This window comes from Ursus maritimus, unplaced genomic scaffold (assembly GCF_017311325.1).
Source record: "Ursus maritimus isolate PB19 unplaced genomic scaffold, ASM1731132v1 scaffold_24, whole genome shotgun sequence".
Lineage (NCBI taxonomy): Eukaryota > Metazoa > Chordata > Mammalia > Carnivora > Ursidae > Ursus > Ursus maritimus.
The window spans coordinates 18,446,391-18,465,297 of record NW_024424897.1 but is presented as its reverse complement, the minus strand read 5'-3'; the positions used below and the strand labels follow the sequence as shown (position 1 = coordinate 18,465,297).

Sequence of the window (18,907 nt, the reverse complement as noted above, 5' to 3'; positions counted from 1 at the left end):
TCTTGTAATAGGCAAAAGGTTATAAGAACAAAAGAAGGCCCTTACCAGCCCCCGCGCCTGTAGTCCTGGGCCCAAGCTGGCAGCCTCACTCTCCGGGGTTGAGGGGGGAGGATGCTGAGCGGTCCACCCCTTTGCGGGAGGCAGACCCCAGTGAGCTCAGCCTTTTCTGTTGCATTTACAACTATGACAAAATACCCACTTAAAAAAAAAACCCGAAAGATACATAAGATTATATGTATTATTTGGGGGTAGGAGATTTTCCAGGGTGAAAGGATAAAAGAAAAGATAAATAGATCTGGATACAGAAACAATTTAAATTTGGTTATAAAACACCCAATCATAAACACAAGTGAAAGACAAAAATACTGGGGCAAAAATCCACAACTAAAAGATTTCCTTTCCTTCACGGGAACGGCATCTGTTTTATTCGCCACTGGTGACTTGGTGCCTGTGCAGGGCTTTGCAGAGAGTGGACGCTCAAATATCTGCCGAGTCAATGAATCAACCTCACCAGCAATCAGGGAGATGCGAATCAAAGGCGTCCTAAGGTACTGGTCCCCTCTAGATAGAGGGGGATTGTAAAGATCAATACCGGGCCGTGCCCATGAAGATCTGAGGGTGTCAACTCTTGCTCATCCTATTGGTGGGAAATTTAGCAGCACCCTTAAACACTGCTCCCTGCTGACACGAAAGGCCGGTAACAGAACACGCAGCCCGGCACTGCCCGCAGCGTCACAGCACGTGGGAGGTGGTGGACAAATCCATACTCTGGAATACAATGCAGCCCTTACAAAGGGTAGTCCCCGCAACGGGAAGGAACTGGGGAGGCATGCCAAGTGACCGTCGTAGGCATGGCCTTGGAACGATTGCCAAGACTGTCGTTAAAGAGAAAAAAACAGGTTGGAATACAATACGTACAGCCGACAAGGCCAAACCCCATGATTGCAGATGAAGAGAAAAAGGACCAGAGGCAATACACTGTTATGGGGCACCTGGCCGGCTCAGTCGGCCAAGGGTCCGGCTAGGTTTTGGCTCAGGTCGTGATCTTCCATGGTGAGATCGAGCCCCACATGGGGCTCTGCACTCAGCGGGGAGTCTGCTTGGGATTCTCTCTCCCTCTCCCTCTGCCCCTCCCCACCCCCCTTAAATAAATAAATAAATCTTTAAAAACAAAAAAACCACAAATACCACAATGCAGTTTGCTACGTGTCCTGGCAGAAGTCAGTCCGTGCAACTTGGGAAACACAGACTGTAGGTACCGAATCCCAAACAGATGGACCAGGTACCTAGAGCCATGAAAAAAGCCAGATCTGCAGGCTCCTGGGCAGGGCAGGCCTGGCCGTGGGCTCCGCCCCCTGGGCTTCAGAGGTCACTGATCAGTCATTTATTGCCCTCTCAGATTTCACTTCCCCCTCTTCCTCTGCTCTTTCCTCCTTACAACATCTCATAAACGTCTTCAGGATCATCAGGTCTCTCAGAACCTCCCCCCATTTATTCCCTGTTCTCTCTCGCCCGCCCTGTTTTTGGGGAAGAGAAAGAGTAGTAGGTGCTACTCACCCTGCTGCGGGCATGGAAATAGGTCCAGCCTTCTGGAGGACGGTGTATCAAAAACCTGAACGATGTGAACAGTCTTCGATCCAGCAACCCCCTTTTCAGGAATTTATCCTAGGGAAACATCACGGGTGCGTACAACCATCTGTCATCAAAGACGCACAAAGATGTTTGTGAAAACACTGTTTAAAAACAAAGGACTGGTGGGACGCCCGGGGTGGCACAGCGGTTAAGCGTCTGCCTTCGGCTCAGGGCGTGATCCCGGCGTTATGGGATCGAGCCCCACATCAGGCTCCTCTGCTATGAGCCTGCTTCTTCCTCCCCCACTCCCCCTGCTTGTGTTCCCTCTCTCGCTGGCTGTCTCTATCTCTGTCAAATAAATAAAATCTTAAAAAAAAAACAAAAACAAAGGACTGGAAACCATCTAAATGTCCATCCCAATGAGACAATTAGCTTAAAAATTATGGTGCAACATGAAAGATGATACCGTGGAGCACGTATTTAAAGCTACGCTACGATGCTACAAAAAATATTCGGTACCACAGGACAAGCTTCATGGTACACAGTTGAGTGACAAAAGGACGGGGCCAAATATGGATAATACGATCATACATATGCAGAGAGAGAGAGAGAGAACGAGAGCGAGCTCAAGCACGAGCACTAGATGACTTTAGCTATAGCACTAATGGCATAATTTGGACAATTATTTATCTCTGTGAGCCTCAGTTTCCAAACCTATAAAATGGGTATAATAAGAGCTACTTGATAGGGCCCCATAAGATAATGCTTATGAAGTACTTAACATAGTACCTGGCACATAATAAATTCTCAAAAGCATTAACAGTGGTTCAGCTCATTGGTTTATTCGCTCCCTCAAGTATTTATTGAGAGCCCTTGAACTTGCTACTTTCTCTGGAACTTTGCTTGCTAAACCTCTATTCAGTCTTCAAAATTCCGTTTAACTGCACTGTGATGCCTGACCCCTCCTGCACTCTTCAAAATAAAAACACTAAATTTTAAACCCCCAAAAAACATGTATGCAGAAATTAAAACAATACTTTCCATTTCACAAACACAGTTGATCAAAAGAAGCCAGACAGAAGAATTGGAAGCAGGGACTCAGATACTTACACCTCAGTGTTCCTGGCAGTACTACTCACAATAGCAGCGAGGTGGAGACAACACAAATGTCCATTAACAGATGAATGGATGAAGAAAATGTCCTATATACCTACAATGGAATATTATTCAGCCTAAAAAAGGAATGAAATTTTGATAGGGTCTACAACATGGATGAGCCTTGAAAACATCATTAAGTGAAATAAGCCAGATATAAAAAAGGCAAATATTGTATGATTCCACTTATATGAGATACCTGGAATAGGAAAATTCATAGAAAGTAGAATGGAAGTGGGAAAGAGACATGGGTATAGGAAATGGATAACCGTGATGGGTGCACAAAATTATGAATGTACTTTTTAAAAAAATATTTTATTTATTTGAAAGAGAGAGAACATGAGCAGAGGGGAGGGGCAGAGGCAGAAGGAGAAGCAGACTCCCGGCTGAGCAGGGAGCCCAATACACTGCTTGATCCCAGGCCCCTGAAATCATAACCTGAGCTGAAGGCAGACGCTTCACTGACTAAGCCGCCCAAGTGCCCATGAATGTACTTAATGCCACTGAATTAGCCACTTAAAAATGGTTAGAACAGTAAATTTATGTGTATTTCACAATAAGACTTGGAAAGAAGAAGAAGCGGATGGCTTGATTCCATTTATACAAAGTACGAAGACAGAGATAACTAATGTATGGTAACAGAAGTCATAATATTGTCTACTCTTTGTAAGTTAGTGGTTGGAAGAGGCCATGAAGGGGGACTTTGGGGTCATTTTCTATTTCTTCATCTGAGTGCTGGTTCCATTGGTATGTTCAGTTGGTGAAAACGACCGAACTCTTCATTTGTGAGTTTGCCCCGTCTGCCTTTTTTATACTTCAATCAAAAGTGCACCAGAAGGGCGCCTGGGTGGCTCAGTCGTTAAGCATCTGCTTTCGGCACAGGGCCTGATCCCGAAGTTCTGGGATCGAGCCCCACATCAGGCTCCTCCGTTGGGAGCCTGCTTCTTCCTCTCCCACTCCCCCTGCTTGTGTTCCCTCTCTCGCTGGCTGTCTCTCTGTCAAGTAAATAAATAAAAATCTTAAAAAAAAAAAAAAGTGCACCAGAAAACAACAAAAATCCTAACGTGTCTTTTGAAAAAAATTTTTTTTAAATATTTATTTGTTTATTTTAGAGAGAGAAAGTGCAGGGGGGAGAGGCAGAGGGAGAGGGAGAGTACCAAGCCGATTCCTCGCTATGCGTGGAGCCCCTGGGTGGGGGGCTCGATCTCATGACCCTGAGATCTCCACCTGGGCTGAAATCGAGAGTACCACGCTCAACCGACTGAGCCACACAGGCACGGCCCCCCCGCTCCCGCCAAATTTTTAAAGTAATCTCTAGGACTAGCGTGGGGCTCGAACTCACAACCCGCACTGAGCCAGCCAGCACCGCCCTTCCCCCAAGAATTTTAATTGCAAAAATCCCGCTAAGTTCTTGGGAGCTGAACTTTTTTTTTTCTGTTTTCTTCCGGGCTCCTTTTCTTGTGCCTTTAAGCCTTCGCTGAATCCGTGCCTTCTTTGAAAGGCTTTCTCGCCTTATTTACCGAGATTCCACACTATCTGGGGCCGCATTCTTGGGAGAACCCGCACGGTAACTAAATTGCCTCCCGTCTCCTGACTAGCCCTGAGTTGCACTTTCGGAGGTCAGAGAGACCACTCCCTACTGATCCCGCTAACTAGGTGCTCAACGCGCGTTACAGAGCAGTAATAAATCCAATCAGCCCTGGAGACAGGCAGGAAGGCCGGAAGAACACGCCGGGACGAGGGAAGCGCGGCTCACGTTCTACCCGGCAGTGCCAGCGCTCCTGTCTTCCAGACACGAAGCCACGCCTTCTCCCAAGCACCTCCCCCAACTCCATGTGGTCCCTCCCCTCACCCATGGGCTCCTGTGGCCCCGCCCAATGAGCGTGGCCCCGCCCCGGGAGGGCGACGATCCCGCCAACAATAACTCCGCCCCTCCTTCCGCTGAGAAACCTGTCCCTTTTTAAAGAATATGTTTACGTCAGCCCGCCTTACGTAGACATACGTCATCAGTGCAGTGCGCGGAGGCGGGACTTCCTGTCTCTGATTCAAACACCTTCCGGGAGAAGCCGGAAGAGACGGGACCCTGGACAGAATCGGGGATAGCCAGCCCCTCCCCCGGCCCCTACGGAAAGGTGAGTCCATGGGCCGTCCTGGCGAAGTCAAAACACTTAGTCTGGCCGTTTCAGGTGAGGACCTCCTTCCTTATCCACGCACAGTACCGGTCCAATCCCCCTTTAATTTCCCATGACTCCCCGCGTAATCAAGCCCCGCCCCCAGGCCCCCAGCCCCGCCCCGAAGTTTGAGGGGTGTGGATGGTTTGTGACCCCCTCACCGGACTCTACCCCTTATGGGCTGGGAGAACTGAGCTTGGCGGCCGGGGACCAGGTAGCCTTTCGTCTCGGGTGGGCCCACCGACTCCTCTCCAGCGCCGCGGGAATAGGGCCGCCCCACGCGGAGCCTTCGCCTCAGAAAAGGCAGGGTCGGGACCCCTCCTCACCGCGCAGTCAGGGTCGCCCACTGACTGAGGAGACACCAAAGGCCTCTGAGGCGGGAGATCTGGGGTCCTGCCCGGCCCCTGCCCACGAAAGTGCCCTGTGTCTGTGCCAGTCGTTTTCGCTTCTCTTCGCCGCAGTTTCCCTTTCTGTAAATCAGGGTTGGTGACATTACCCATCTTACCGTTAGGGGCTAGTTGTGGCAGCGATAAGTAATTGCTGCCATTTATTTATTGAACCATTGCAATGTGCCAGACACTGTGCTAAGTATTTTGCTTCGATGATTTCCCGTCACCGTCAAAACAACCTTATGAGGTAGGTACTATTTTTAACCCCATTTTACTGATGAGAAAGCTGAGGTTCTGAGAAAGTTGTCTGAGGTTACAGAGCTAGTAAGAGGCAAGACCAGAATTATAATTAGGTTTTTTTGTTTTTGGTTTTTTTACTCCAGGGCCCGTGTTCTAAATAAGGATGTGGAAGCTATTCGGATGTTGATATGTCCCACAAATTTTCTTTGAGCAGCTACTGTGGCATTATGCTGGGCACTAGGGTACATAGAAAAATACATGTGATCCTTGTCTTCCAGAAGTCTAGCAGAGAGAGATGGACAGGTAGAGGAGTATAATGAAGTTTTATACGTATTGTGAGAATAGTCTATGAATGATAATCATCAGATTGGATTTGCCCGGGGATAGCTGTGAAAGCTGCACATTCTCCGAGGGAAAGAATAGGTACTGCAAAGGAGCAAGCCAGGGTCCTTCCTGTCTTTCTAAGAAACTGCCAAGGGAGAAACTACACAGGGCACGAAGAGAGATAGGGATATGGTTTGTGAGAGCTATTTTGGAATCTTTTCCAAATCCTTTCCACTTAGTGGTTTTGCAGTTGTGAGCCTATGGTGACCCAGGAGGGTGGTGTTTCTGGTGTCTGTCCTCCTTCGCTCCCTACGACTTGTCAGAAGAGTTTCAGAGGTGACAGACACGGTGCCTGCTGCATAATGTCTGCAGATGTGTCCCTTTGGGGTGGTCTGACTGTGCTTCTGATGAAAAATTTAATTTTTTGGTTCTTGACATCGGAACCTGAGTACGTGACCACGAATGAGGTAGGGTTCAAATGGGACAGTCTGGCAAGAGTGGCTGCACTATGCCTCTAGGAGACCCTAAAATGAAATATTGCATGCTTTTTGGTCTCTGAAGCCAACTTGGAGTCTTCTCAGGGGGGCATAGTTGCTCAACCAAGTGATAGAAATCCTGGAGAAACTGAGGGCTCAAAGAAGCAAATGTTTTTCCCCACCTACCAAAGAAGCAACAGCCAGTGGCAGCAGCAGTCAGCACAACAAAGCCATGAGATTTTCCCGATGATCTGCGCTCATTGGGAGCTCGAAATGTGAGAGAGGAAAGATGTGGAACCTGAAAGCTAGTGTTTAACAGCAGAGGCAAAGGGTAAGTCTTTAGCCTTAGGTTGGGGGTCCAGAGGTAGGAAGGTCTGCTCCCTCTTCCAGAGGACACTGAACTCCGTTTTCTTTCAGGGCTGAGTCAGTTAGGACCTAAACAAACTAGGAACCCGGTTGCAACCCCACCTACCCTGCTGATGCTATCCCCCTTTGTTCCTGCAGTGTCGACCCAGTCAGCAGCCAGGCCATGGAGCTCTCTGATGTCACCCTCATTGAGGGTGTGGGTAATGAGGTGACTGTGGTGGCAGGTGTGGTGGTGCTGATTCTAGCCTTGGTCCTAGCTTGGCTCTCTACCTACGTAGCAGACAGCGGTAGCAACCAGCTCCTGGGCACCATTGTGTCAGCTGGAGACACATCCGTCCTCCACCTGGGGCATGTGGACCATCTAGTGGCAGGCCAAGGCACCCCAGAGCCAACCGAACTCCCCCATCCATCAGAGGGTAATGATGAGAAGGCTGAAGAGGCTGGCGAAGGTGGGGGAGACTCCACAGGGGAGCCTGGAGCTGGGGGTGGTATTGAGCCGAGCCTTGAGCATCTGCTTGACATCCAAGGCCTCCCCAAAAGACAAGCGGGCCCAGAAAGCAGCAGCCCAGAGGCCCCTCTGAGATCTGAGGATAGCAGCTGCCTCCCTCCCAGCCCGGGCCTCATCAGTGTGCGGCTCAAATTCCTCAACGACACCGAGGAGCTGGCTGTGGCCAGGCCGGAGGATACTGTGGGTGCCCTGAAGAGGTAAGTGGACTGGAGAGTGGGAGGCTGCTCATACCCCATGCCCTCAGCCCTTGGTCACCTGAGAGGAGGCTGGTATCCACCTGGGAGCAGCAGGGATGTATCGGTCCAGCCCCCACTAGGGGTGGGTGGGATACTTCTTAGAAACTCACCCTTCAGTTCTTCCCTCATTGCCGTTTTGTCGGCCCAGGCCTGTTTCCCTTCTCATTCCTTGTCTTTTCTTCTATCTCTTTGATCCTTCCAGTAAATACTTCCCTGGACAAGAGAGCCAGATGAAACTGATCTACCAGGGCCGTCTGCTGCAGGACCCAGCCCGCACACTGCGTTCCCTGAACATTACCGACAACTGTGTGATTCACTGCCACCGCTCACCCCCAGGGTCAGCTGTTCCAGGCCCTTCAGCCTCCCTGGCCCCCTCCTCGGCCGCTGAACCCCCCAGCCTCGGCGTCAGTGTGGGCAGCCTCATGGTGCCTGTGTTTGTGGTGCTGTTGGGTGTGGTCTGGTACTTCCGTATCAATTACCGCCAGTTCTTCACAGCACCTGCCACTGTCTCCCTGGTGGGGGTCACTGTCTTCTTCAGCTTCCTAGTATTTGGGATGTACGGACGATAAGGACATAGGGAGAAAATGAAAGGCATGGTCTTCCTCCTTTATGGCCTCCCCCCTTTCCTGGCCAGAGCTGGGCCCAAGGGCTTGGGAGGGAGGGGTGGAAAGGATGTGGCAGGTCCTCCTCCATAAGACATAGGAGGCAGGTACAGGGCCTCCCCTTCACGTCCACAAGGGTACAGACATCCCATCTCTGTGCAAGCACAACTCAGGTAGAAACGAGGATGTCATCTTCCTTCACTTTTAGGGTCCTAAAGTTCAGAGCTGAGAGCTGGTGGCCCAGCTCAGTGGGGAGCCTGGGCTCTGAGGATTCCCTCCCAGCTGTGGCCCTAGCTCTTTCCATTGTCCTGCATGTCTGCTCCTCAGTACCCAGGGCCGCCTGCCAGGGCAGCTCAGCATGGCCCCAGCATACTTCTGTAGGGAGCCTGGAGTATTTTTCTGTTTCTTAAGGGAATATCCATCTTTTGAGACTAAAGTCACACAGCAGGAATGAAGGTCGTGTCTGCTTTCTGTATAGGCACCTAGCCACCTCTACCTTCTCCCTCCACCCCCGTAGCAGGAATAGGGTGTTCTCTGTGTTCTGGATAGTTTCCCGTGTTCTCCCCTTTTTTCAAAGCACTTTGCTTGTATTTTTTTTTTAATAGTCCTTTATAGAGCTCAGTCAGAAAGGGGATTGGGGCACAAAGCCAAGCCCCCAGCATTGGGAGAGGCCAAGCCACAGCTGCTGCTACCCTAGGCCTAAGGCTGTAAGCAAGAGACAGCTCTGGCCCTCAGCCAGTGTCCTACCCTGCCTGGCTCCAAGGACGAGCTCTGGGTATGGAGCCCTGGGCCCCAAGCCTTTGCCTCTGGGGTTCTTGGATGGAGGGTCAGTGTCTGTGACTAAATAAAGTTCCATTTTGTGGCTGTGGAGCCTCCTTCTGTGACATTAAGAGAATGGCTTTGCTCTGCCCCCATCAACAGGGTAATGAGGGTGGGTAGGCCGGGCTACCAACGGGAGATGCAGTTTATTTACACCAGCAGCCATGGGGGCAGGGGAAATACACAGCGTTTACAAAGTTAGCTACCTGTACAGGATGGATTACATATGCAAAAATAAAAATCTCAAGACCACAGGACAGCGTGAGCCCCACCCCCCTCCCCCAATGACCCCAGCATGCGGAAATGCCAGGCGGGTGGCCCCTGGGCATGCGGGGGGGAGTGATGCATGGAAGGAAAAGCCACCGGCCATGGAAATTAGTACAGAACCCCCCCACACACACTCAGACACATGATAGGATACAGGGTGGACGACACCTAGCCGGGGTGGGAAGGATGGGAATTGAAACCCACACAGCCTGCTGTTAGAGGGAGGGAGTGGAGAGCTCCTAGCCCCTGTTCAACTACATGGTAGGGGGGCACACTCTCCCCAGAAGGAAAGGGGGTTTGCTCCCTCAGGGTCCCTGCTGGACCAAGCCCATCTCTTACCCAGCTTGGGCAGGGGGCTCTGCCCTGAGGGCGGGCCAAGGAACAATGGGGAAGTGGATGTGGACAAACCAGTTCCCAAACTACTTCCCACTTCTCCCTCCTCCAACCAGAGGGGGGAAAGGGAGAGGCCAGAGGGGAAAGGGTATGGTAGGGCCTGAGCTGCAGCTGCCTCTCAGAAAGGAGAATGGCCCATGGCCTTCCTCCCTTCACCTTCAACCCACTCCCAAGACTTCATTTGGAAGCAGGCTGGAGGCTGGCTGAACTCCTCCTTTCCCTCTGGCTTCCCCTTAGAGGGAGAAGACTATGGAGGGTCAAGAACAGAGGAGCCCAGGCCCCAGGATTTATTCTAACTCCTGCCAAAATTTGTTTGGCTTTTTAAAAAATAATCACAATTCTTGGGTTAAAAACCAATTTGTAACCAGGCATCAGCCACAATCAGAACCACCCCAGGGGGAGACTGGGGTTCCAGACAGGGTACTGCAGCCCTATCTCTCGTTGTTCCCTTAACCCTCTAGGGTCCCTAACCCAAATCAGTCCAACCAGTCCTGGGTACTAGCTACCCAAATGTGGGATGGCTCCTCCTGGGAAGAGGGCAGGGTTCACATCCAGCAAATGCCAGAGAACATGGCTCAGGGTTAACTCCATCCCTGTGTCAGTCAGCTCTGCTCCCAGCCCAGACTGTAGTCTTCCAGCTCAGCTCCTGGGAGCGATGGTGCCCACGTGGAGGCGGGACAGTACATCTCTTCGGGATGTAGACCAGGCAGGTGGGCACACTGGCATGATAGTCCCACAGAGGGGCAATGCCTAGGCATGACACCCCTCCACTGACAGCCCAGAGCACAGAGACTAGCCTCTTCCCACCCCAACTCCTCGCAAAGGGGGAGAGGTAAAAGATCGGGCTTTTCCTCAGAGCCCCAAACCACAAGTACAGAATAAATAACTTAAAAGCGGCTAAGGAAGGGGAAACAGGGCAGGCTTCGGAGGCAGGAGCATCGAGAGAGGAACTGAAGCTGGTCAAGGTGAAGGAGGGGGGTAGCAAGCAGCAGTTGGGAACTTGGACCGCCCTGCTAGGGCAGTGGGGCAGGGTAGGCGGGAGGAACATGGGGCCACCCCAGGAGGGTGAGGCTGGGCCCCTTCCTGGGGCAGGGAATGAGGTAAGAAAACATTTCAAATAAAGCAGCACCGTTCCCTCTCACCTTGGGGCCCCACTCCTCACCAGCCCTGCGTCAGGGAGGAAAGGTAGGGGGGGGGGGAGTCATTTTGATACACAGCTCCCTCTTCCTACCCTCCTCTTGTCCCTTCCTTGAAGCTGTAGAGGCTGGAGGCCCTTTCCTGGCACCCAACAACAAAAGGACAGCTCCTGCTGCCAAGGAGGCCCATGGGGACTGAGGGGAAAGGGCTGCCCCTGTGAGGGGCAGGGAAGGCGGTGGCAGTTCTGGACGCCCACCTCAGCAGACAGCTTGCTGTGCCTGCCTACCCCTGGGATTGGGGGCATTTGATAAGATTCTGCACACAGACAGGACACGCCCAGCCCTGCCCCTCAGCTCCAAGCACCGGACCCATTCACATTGCTGAGGGCAGCTGGGGGAGGCCCCCTCCAGGCTCAGCTTCCAACCCACAGCCTCCCGGGTAGCCACAATGCTTCTCGGCAGGGCTTCGTCCAGTTCCTGGGGTGGGGGGCAGGCAGTGCCCTGGCACAGTGCCCAGGTCAGGCCCCTGGCCTAGCTGGACATCCAGTAACTCACAGAATAAATAGGAAAACCGCCTCCCCACCAAACTTATGTCCAAGGCATAATATGTCCAGGTCTGAGTCCTGCATGCCAAGGGGTCGTGCTCCGTCGCAGAGGACCCTGACACCCCCCAGGGGCGCATAACTGGATCCTCTGCCTGCCTGGCCCACCAAGCTTCCCAAGCCCAAACCCCCAGCAGCCGTCCGTTTGCCAGGCTTTGCCACCTGGGTGGGGGTTGGGAGAGAGGGCTCTGCTCAGCCAAAGGCTATCCCTTGCACCCAAGTCAGTTGATGTCATCGTAGATGCTGGGCGTCGGGGGTGCCGGTGGCTTTGGCTTCTTCTTCTTGTTGGAGCCTAGGCTGGAGGCAGTCCCTACCAGGCTCAGATGGGATTTCTTTTTCTTGGTTTTCCGTGACTCAGAGCTGTTGGTACCTGAAGAGAAAGAGGCACCAGGGATGAGCGCTGGGCTGTGTCAGGAGAACACAGGTGTCCCCACCACCCTGGCAGAGCGCCACGGGCAAAGAGCCCGTGGGGCCCAGCTGTATCACCTACCTAGACCCCATCCCTGATTCTCACTCGTCTTGGAGGAGCCTGAATCGGAGGGTGAGAGATCAGAGGAGCCGTCCCACTGAAGCCGGCTGATCAGGGCCTGGCTGTCAGTCATGTCAAAGCTGTCATTATCCAGGGAACTCTCGACCTCGGGAAGGACGCTGGAAAGGGGACAGGTCAAAGAAGTCCTTTAGGGTTACTGATCATCATCCTAATCTTCCACAACCCACCACCCTCCTTGGGAGGGTCCCTTACACTGAGGGTCCGAGGAAATAAATCCGCACGGCTCGCCGCTGCTCATCTGTGTGCTGGGGGCAGCGCAGGGACCTGGTGGGGAGAGAATTAATCAGAACCTGACAAGGCAGGAAGGGTCTGAGGACCTCAGGTGAAGCCCCTTTCCCTCAGCAGAGGCGGGAGGCATGGACACAGACAGGGAAGGGATAAACAGAGTGCCCCCAGATTGCGGCCTAAGGCCTGACCATTAGAGGAGGGAAGGGAAGGGTGGGAGCCCCGTTGCTCAAGTCCAAGGGTACTCCCGACCCATGCCCAGGGTGAGTGTGCAGGAGAGCCCCCTGGCCCCCTTTCTAGGTTCTGAGCTCACCTTGTGCACATCTTCTTGGTGTGTTCAGAAATCACCCCACATTGCTGGAAGAGGAATATAAGCTGAAAGGAGGGATGGAGGGGAACCTACTCTAGACACTAGATATTCTCTTCTGTACAAAGGCTAGATCGCACAAGCAGAAATGGGCCCAAGGTGTCCAGAACAGACAGTCCCAGACCACCACTGGCCAGGAAACCTAATTCCAGAGAGAGTGAGCTGTGTGGCCCTGACTGCTGTCACCAGCCTTCTCCGGGGACGTGACCACTGCCTGTGGCTCCAGCCCACTCCCAGGGGCCTCCCCTTCCCTGGTCTCTCACCGTGGTGAGCAGGTTGCGCAGCTCGTCCGGCCCCAGGGTCTCGTAGCTGATCCCAGTTGAGTTGTTATACTGGGGGAGAACCAAAGGTACAGGTCAAAGAGGCAGCCCCAGAGAGAGGACGGAAGGGGTGGATGGGGGTGGGGAACCAGTCCCTCTCATCCTTCTCTACGTGGGAGGGCCTTTTCGGCCAGTCCAGCAGCTTCTCAGTGGTTCTTCCCATCCCACCTGCACGTCGGGGAGGGGCTGGGACCCAGCAAGAACATAAATACGCAAAACCGGAACACCCCACCTAGTGCTTCCAGCATCAGCACTCCGACCCCCACCTGCCCGAATCCCACCCAACTCACAGCAAGGAAAGCGAGAGCGAACCCGAGAGGAGCAGCACCTACTCACCTTAAAAGGATCCGAGTTGCTAAGTTCCCCTGAAGAAGAAAAAAGAAGGGGAAGGGTGTTTGATGCAGAGGTACAGACAGAGAACCCTGAAAATAACCAGAGAGGAAGTGGGGGTGACAGAAGGATCACAGGCCCTCCCTCGATACCCCTGTCCCCTCAGGTCCCCACCTCCACCCTCCAGCAGACGCAGCTAGAACCACCCCCATCCTTCAAGCCCCACTTACCATTTTTGTGTTTTAAAGACTTGGATCTTCGAGGGGAATTGGGGTTCTGGAATGGGAGATACCACAGCTTTGGGGAAAGGGTAACGATAAGGGGGAGCCGAGAACCCAGGGAAGGAAAAAAGATTTGACAAAGAAACATCCTCAAATTCCTACTCTTCCTCCCCAATAAGAGGCCCACCTACCCATATTCCCTCCTCCCCTACTCCCCCAAGGCCTCCAGTGCTCTCCTGCCCACCACAGACACCCTCAGCCCGAAACCCAGCGAGGCACCCCACGACCTCACACTTGAGTCAAGATACCCGAGGACTCCCTGCCCAAAGGGGAGGGTATCTGTCCTTCGCCCAAATTTCCCTCATGCTTGCCCCAGCTCTCACCTTGTCTGATTTTCTCTTCTTGGCTGTGTAGGACAAAAACAAAAGGGCAGGGTCACTTTAAGTTCTCAGTCTAAGGACCCCTACGGAAACGCACAACGCTACGTTCTGCCCCCCTCATTCAACGTGACAACTTGTGACCCTCACATAGCCAATTCCCACTTGCCCACCTCACCCTGATGCCCACCCCCCCACACCCAGCTTCCCCAGATCCCTAAGCACCTTTCTTCTCTGAGCCATAGGACCAGTCGTTGTCATTGATGTCATCGTTATCCTCTTGATCACTCTCCGACTTGTTCATATTGTTGCTGTTGGCAATCCTGCCAACAGAAGGGAAGAGACAGGGTCAAGGCGGCCACTTCTCTCTGCCCCCGGCCACGGAGGCCAAGCACATGCCACCCTGTGTGCCCTACCAAGGCCCCGGGGCGGGGAACTACACCACGGCACAGGGTACACGAGACGAGCCAGGCAGCTCTGGTTCCGGCAGCGGGAGAAGCCCTCACCGGCGGTTGGCGATGCGGCTGCTGTTCCGGCCCATTCCCAGGCACTTCTCCAGATGCGGAGCGAAGCGGGAGGCAGCAATACTGCGGCTGCAATTGGGGCAGACACACTCCTTGCTCTTCCACTGGTTGAAAACCTGTCCAAAGATGTCCAACCCCGGCTGGTCCACGATCTCTGGGGACAGGAGAGGCGTGGCGATCAGGGCGGGCAGGGGACCCTCACCTCTTGTTTCCCGCCCAAGGCCCCGTAGCCTCTTGAAACCCCCTGCCTAGGCTCACAGGAGCTCCAGGCGCCACATCGGGTACGGTTTCCAGACGAGGAACTTCCAAGGATCCCCGGGGCAGGGGCCCGACGGCTCTCCTTCAACCCTGAAGCTCACCAAAATCCTTCATGCTATCAGGGTCCGTGTCGTCCAGGAAGAAGTAGCCACACTTGACAGCCCGGTGTACCTCAAAGCAGAATCCCAAACAAGAATCCTCGACCAGGTCCGCGTATATCTCCTGAGCGATGGCCTGGGCCCAGGGGAGAAGAGCCGCGGTCAGGAGAGTCACGGCCCCCTGGACTGACAGCAGCTCTCACCAACCAAGTCTGCCAATCGCCCTGGCCCCAAATCATGCTTTCTCTGCCATTTTCCCCATCTTGACTTCGCGTCCTTTCTTCTTCTGGATACTTGGGCCTTTTCAGTTGGCTACTCCCTTTAAGGAACCAGGCTGACTACCCAAATTCCTCTTTGGTCTGAATGCCAGATATAGCGACGTAGAGACATCAAGAGAAAGAACTAGAGGCACACGTGGGGGAGCCCTCACCTCTAGTTTGCTGTTATCCAGGCCAGACAAAGACATTTCCTCCATTTTCATTTGTAAACTCTTGTGGAGACGGCGCTCTGACTGCTCATAGCACAGCGGGCGGCAACACGGCTGCACACATGGGGGTGGGGGGTGTTGGTGTGAGTCCCAGGCACCTCTGAAGACTGCCACCTCCCCTCTGCACCTCCCTGCCCAGAGCTTAATCCTGGCATCGGGATATACCCGTCCCCAAGGCCTAGGCTCACTAAGTCTGGATGGTCCTTCAGGGCCTGAAACCCAAAGGCGGCCTAGTCCTTCCCAGGACTTAACTCGGGCCCTGGACTCTGCTACCAGTCCAAGTCTGGGTCTATACAAGGCAGCAGCTCACCCCAGGTCCCCCAAACTCAAACCCCTCTTCGATACCCATGGTGCAATGCAGCAGGGGGAGGAGAAGGAACTCTAAGGCCTCAAAGCAAACCCACAGGGTGTGGCAAAGAACTGCACAGACTCCTAAATACACCCCCCCCTTCCCTAGGCTCTCCTCAGAGTCACCTCTGCTTTCAGCCAGGATGTCCACTTGGGGGGGTACTGCTACCAGAAGTAGGAATAGCCCTAGAACCCTACAACCTTCACCCCACTCTGTCTTCCCCTGAAATAAGCCTGTGACTACAGGAGAGCAGAGCCCACAGAAACCTAGAGCTGAAGGAGCATTTCTAGCCACCATGAGCAAGAAGACGGGGTAGAGCCCGGTCGGGATGGCATGCCGGGAGTGGGCACTCCCCTTACCTGTTCTTCTTTTAGATAACCACCCTCCCTCCCTCAGGACCAGCCCGGAAGTCTCTCCAAGAGCCCCAAAGTCCAGGAATCCCCACCAAAGGATTCAGAAACAGCGCCCACAGTCCGGGGCCCCTCTGAACGGTGGGTACGAGTTTAAGGAGCTGCCGGCCTAGAGTGGGGTGGGGACTGACAAATGAGCCAGGGGCACTGGGGAGGGTAGGAGGCCGGGCCTCGGCTCTTCCCCCGTCCCTGCGGCACTGCTGCTGCATCATACCGACTGGGGGGAGGAGAGCCGAGCCGCCCGAGGCCGGCGCCGGTCCGGGACAGACCGACCCCTAGAGAGTGGGCAGAGTGGGACGCGTCCCGGCCCCTCTCCTTCCCCGCCCGCCGACAGCCCCAGCCGGCCGGGGAGAAGAGTCCGGGAGGGTGTCTCTATTGTCCCGGGGGCTGGGGCCTGGCTCCCTAACAAAGGCCCCGCGCCCCCTCCCCGGCCGGCCCTGCCCCGCCCAGGGGGGACCCAGACAGGGGGAGAGCTGGGGGCCCCGGCCGGGCCGGGAAGCCGGGGGAAGCCGGGCGTTTCCGCGTCGGCCCGGGGGGAGGGGAAGGGGCGCTGACCCAGACCTGGGGGGAGGGGGCCCAAGCCCCGCCTCGGGCCCCGCCCCCCGCCCCCCGCAGGCCCCTCCCCCGTCCCCGTCTCCGTCCCGTACTCACCCCGCCCGGGGGGCCGCGCCGGGGCCCGGCGGCCTCTCAGGGCCGCGTCCTCCGGCGGCGGCGGCGGCGGCGGCTGCTCCGGAGCCCCATGTCCGTCGGTCCGTCCTCGCCTCTCCCCGGGGCCCAGGGCCCGGGGCCGGGGGGTCGGGCCGCCCCCCCGCCTCGCCGCCTCACCGGGCGGCCATGGCCCCTTCCCCTCCCTTCTCGTCCCGTCGCCGCCTCCTCCTCCTCACCTCACCCCGCCCGCGCGCAGTCCGCGCGCCGTCCGCGCGCCCCTCCCCCCGCCCCCCACTCCAGCCCGCCTCTCCCGGGCGGGGGGTGCGGCGCGAGCCCGGAGCGCGCGCGCGTGCCGCGACCGGAGGATGGATGGATGGAGCGAGCGAGAACGCGAGCGTGCGCGCGCGCGCCCCTCTCCCCCTCCCTCCGCGCGGGCGCGAGGCCAAGCGCGAGCGCGCTCCAACCTCCTCCTCTTCCTCCTCCCGCCCCTCTTCAACACCCCGCCCCCGCCCTCCCTTCCTCTTCCTTCTTTCGCTTTCGCGCGCCCAGCGACTGCTCGCGCCTGCTAGAAGGGCCCGAGCGCGTGCATCTGCCCCGCGGCCGCAGCTCGGCAGCATTTGCTCCAGGGGGCGGGGACCGGGCGGGGAGGAGGGGCGCCACGCCGCCGTCCAAAGTACCGGCGGACGGGGGCGGGGGCGGGGAGATGGGCGGGGCTTTCGGGAGCCACCTCTGCCAATTGCCTTCTCGCCTGGGTCCGGCCGGCCCAATAAGATGGCGGTGGGTGGAGCGACGTTCAAGGTGAGGTGCGCGGTGCGCTGGGGGCGGAGACGTTGTGCCGTCCCGGCCGGCTCCGGGGCGGGGGCAGCGGGTGGCGTCGAAAGAGAGCGCCGGCTCCCAGCCGAGCCTGGGACGCCTTCCGGCCCAGGATCCCCCGCCCTTCCCTCGGGGCTCCCGGCTCTTTTCACCCCCCCCATCCCCCCGGCGCCCCCACGCCGGCATTTACCCCGTAGCGTGCAGCCACTTCTCTGAAGAGGCCGGAGTTGAAGTGGGGCTCTCTTAGCACCTCAGGGCAGAAAACCTATGGAGCCAAAGGGGCTCGTCCGAGCCTCCGTTCCCCTGTTTCTGGGCGGGTCTCAGCCCACTCCAGGCTTGCGAGCCAACGAACGCCCGAGATGAGGGTCCTCCGCTGGGGGCGGAGGCCGAGCTGTGCCCTTGTGAGCCGAGCGCCCTCCCCGCCCTCAGCCTAATTTAGATCCCACACCTGCTCGGCTTTCCTGCTTCCGGAACCCACGCTGGACCCCCCACCTCTCGGACAGCCTGCCTGGCACTGGCCAGACCCTTCCCCCGACCCCGCGCTACTCCCCTGGGTGTGCGCATATGCGCGCGCTCTCCCAGTCCCCCTTTACCTTCTAGAGGAAAAGGCCTTTCCTAGCCGCAACCGATGCCCAGACTGGCGCTTCTATCTCGGTTATTCTCTGGATCTGAAGTGTTGGAACGGGGGTCTGACAGCCCTCTCCTAGAAGATGGGATTAAACAAGGAAATTCTTATACACTTAGGGACCATCATTGGCTGTTTGGTCTTCAGCAAACATTTATTGAGGCAATAGTCCTGAATGGTTAAGACCAGGAGTCAGATTTGAATTTGAATTTGTGGACCTGACAAATAAACTTGATCAAATGAGCTCTCTGTTGCCTCAGTTTACTCTGTTGTCACCAGGTATAATGATAGTACCTATCTCATTAGGTTGTTGTGAGGACTGACAAGTCAGTACATGTGAAACTCTTAGCTCAGGGTAAGTGCTTTATAAATTTTAGCTGTTATTCTTACATGCTCTAAGAATTCGTACAGTGCCCTGTGCTGGGATGCAAAGCTGAAATAAGGCAGTTGTGCTTCCTCAAGAAGTTCACAATTTGTCGGGGAGACAGAACTGTAGGAAAATAATTGCCAAAAGCTGTGATAAAAACGAGAGAGGGGCACCTGGGTGGCTCAGTCAGTTAAGCATCTGACTTCGGCTCAGGTCATGATCTTGGGGTCCTGGGATCGAGCCCCACATGGGGCTCCCTGCTCAGCCAGGAGCCTGCTTCTCCTACTCCCTCTACCCCTCCCCCCTCCTGCTTGCGCGCTCTCGCTCTCTCACTCTCTTTCTAATAAATTAAATCTTCAAACAAACAAACAAGAGAGATGCACAGGGGATGGGGTGGCCAGGAGGACAGATAAAATGGTGTAAGAGAGTTGATCAGTAACGGCTTTTTGTAGTGGGAGATGAACTAGGTCAAGACAGGCCAGGAAAGCACTAGACATCCCCAACAGCAAGCTTCAGGAGTATGGTTCAGTTTGGGGCCTGGCTGGAATGTAGGAATGGGTGGGGAAGCAGCAGAAGGTGAGCAGGTCAGACCATATGGGACTAAAGGTGTGCTGAGTAATAGGAGCTTTTACCCTACAGGCCATGAGGAGTCCTCAAGGGGAACCATTTGCTCAGACTTGAA

At 55.2% G+C, this 18,907-nt stretch overlaps 2 protein-coding genes and 1 long non-coding RNA gene across 6 annotated transcripts in view; 2 read left to right on the top strand and 1 right to left on the bottom strand.

Moving 5' to 3' along the window:
- The first annotated feature begins 4,735 nt into the window (after positions 1–4,735).
- On the top strand, positions 4,736–8,903 carry TMUB2 (transmembrane and ubiquitin like domain containing 2). Of its 3 annotated transcripts, none has more exons than XM_008693538.2 (3): positions 4,736–4,859; positions 6,832–7,398; positions 7,640–8,903. In XM_008693538.2, the coding sequence occupies exons 2-3, from the start codon at positions 6,857–6,859 to the stop codon at positions 8,004–8,006; spliced, it is 909 nt and encodes a 302-aa protein (XP_008691760.1). In that variant the 5' UTR covers positions 4,736–4,859; positions 6,832–6,856; the 3' UTR covers positions 8,007–8,903. The 3 variants fall into 3 exon arrangements, with proteins under 3 accessions (XP_008691760.1, XP_008691759.1, XP_008691757.1); XM_008693537.2 differs by having other exon boundaries at positions 4,770–4,913; XM_008693535.2 differs by lacking the exon at positions 4,736–4,859 and adding an exon at positions 5,025–5,534.
- An 84-nt stretch (positions 8,904–8,987) lies between these two features.
- On the bottom strand, positions 8,988–16,445 carry ATXN7L3 (ataxin 7 like 3). 2 transcript variants are annotated; one of them, XM_040640536.1, is made up of 13 exons: positions 16,424–16,445; positions 14,957–15,067; positions 14,530–14,662; positions 14,153–14,324; positions 13,872–13,969; positions 13,653–13,675; positions 13,279–13,345; positions 13,055–13,083; positions 12,662–12,730; positions 12,345–12,388; positions 11,999–12,070; positions 11,747–11,904; positions 8,988–11,626 (listed from the first exon to the last, which is right to left on the bottom strand). In XM_040640536.1, the coding sequence occupies exons 2-13, from the start codon at positions 15,005–15,007 to the stop codon at positions 11,478–11,480; spliced, it is 1,065 nt and encodes a 354-aa protein (XP_040496470.1). In that variant the 5' UTR covers positions 15,008–15,067; positions 16,424–16,445; the 3' UTR covers positions 8,988–11,477. The 2 variants fall into 2 exon arrangements, with proteins under 2 accessions (XP_040496470.1, XP_008691763.1); XM_008693541.2 differs by lacking the exon at positions 16,424–16,445 and having other exon boundaries at positions 13,279–13,324; positions 14,957–15,156.
- The window catches only part of LOC103665586, an 8,406-nt gene continuing 4,961 nt past the window's right edge, over positions 15,463–18,907 (top strand). Inside the window, exons 1-2 of the long non-coding RNA XR_569315.2 lie at positions 15,463–15,674; positions 15,759–15,853. This is a non-coding gene — a long non-coding RNA (uncharacterized LOC103665586). The remainder of the gene's footprint in view (positions 15,675–15,758; positions 15,854–18,907) is intronic.

What these genes read in the sequence shown, in the direction of transcription:
- ATXN7L3 (XM_040640536.1), bottom strand. Translation starts at nt 15,007, where the DNA reads ATGAAAATGGAGGAAATGTCTTTGTCTGGCCTGGATAACAGCAAACTA. An exon ending in GTCTTTAAAACACAAAAATG is followed by an intron (nt 13,084 to 13,278) that starts GTAAGTGGGGCT and finishes TTTCTTCTTCAG; the next exon opens with GGGAACTTAGCAACTCGGAT. An exon ending in TATTTCCTCGGACCCTCAGT is followed by an intron (nt 11,905 to 11,998) that starts GTAAGGGACCCT and finishes TCCCCTTTCCAG; the next exon opens with CGTCCTTCCCGAGGTCGAGA.
- TMUB2 (XM_008693535.2), top strand. Translation starts at nt 5,500, where the DNA reads ATGATTTCCCGTCACCGTCAAAACAACCTTATGAG. An exon ending in CGTCAAAACAACCTTATGAG is followed by an intron (nt 5,535 to 6,831) that starts GTAGGTACTATT and finishes TTGTTCCTGCAG; the next exon opens with TGTCGACCCAGTCAGCAGCC. An exon ending in ACTGTGGGTGCCCTGAAGAG is followed by an intron (nt 7,399 to 7,639) that starts GTAAGTGGACTG and finishes TGATCCTTCCAG; the next exon opens with TAAATACTTCCCTGGACAAG.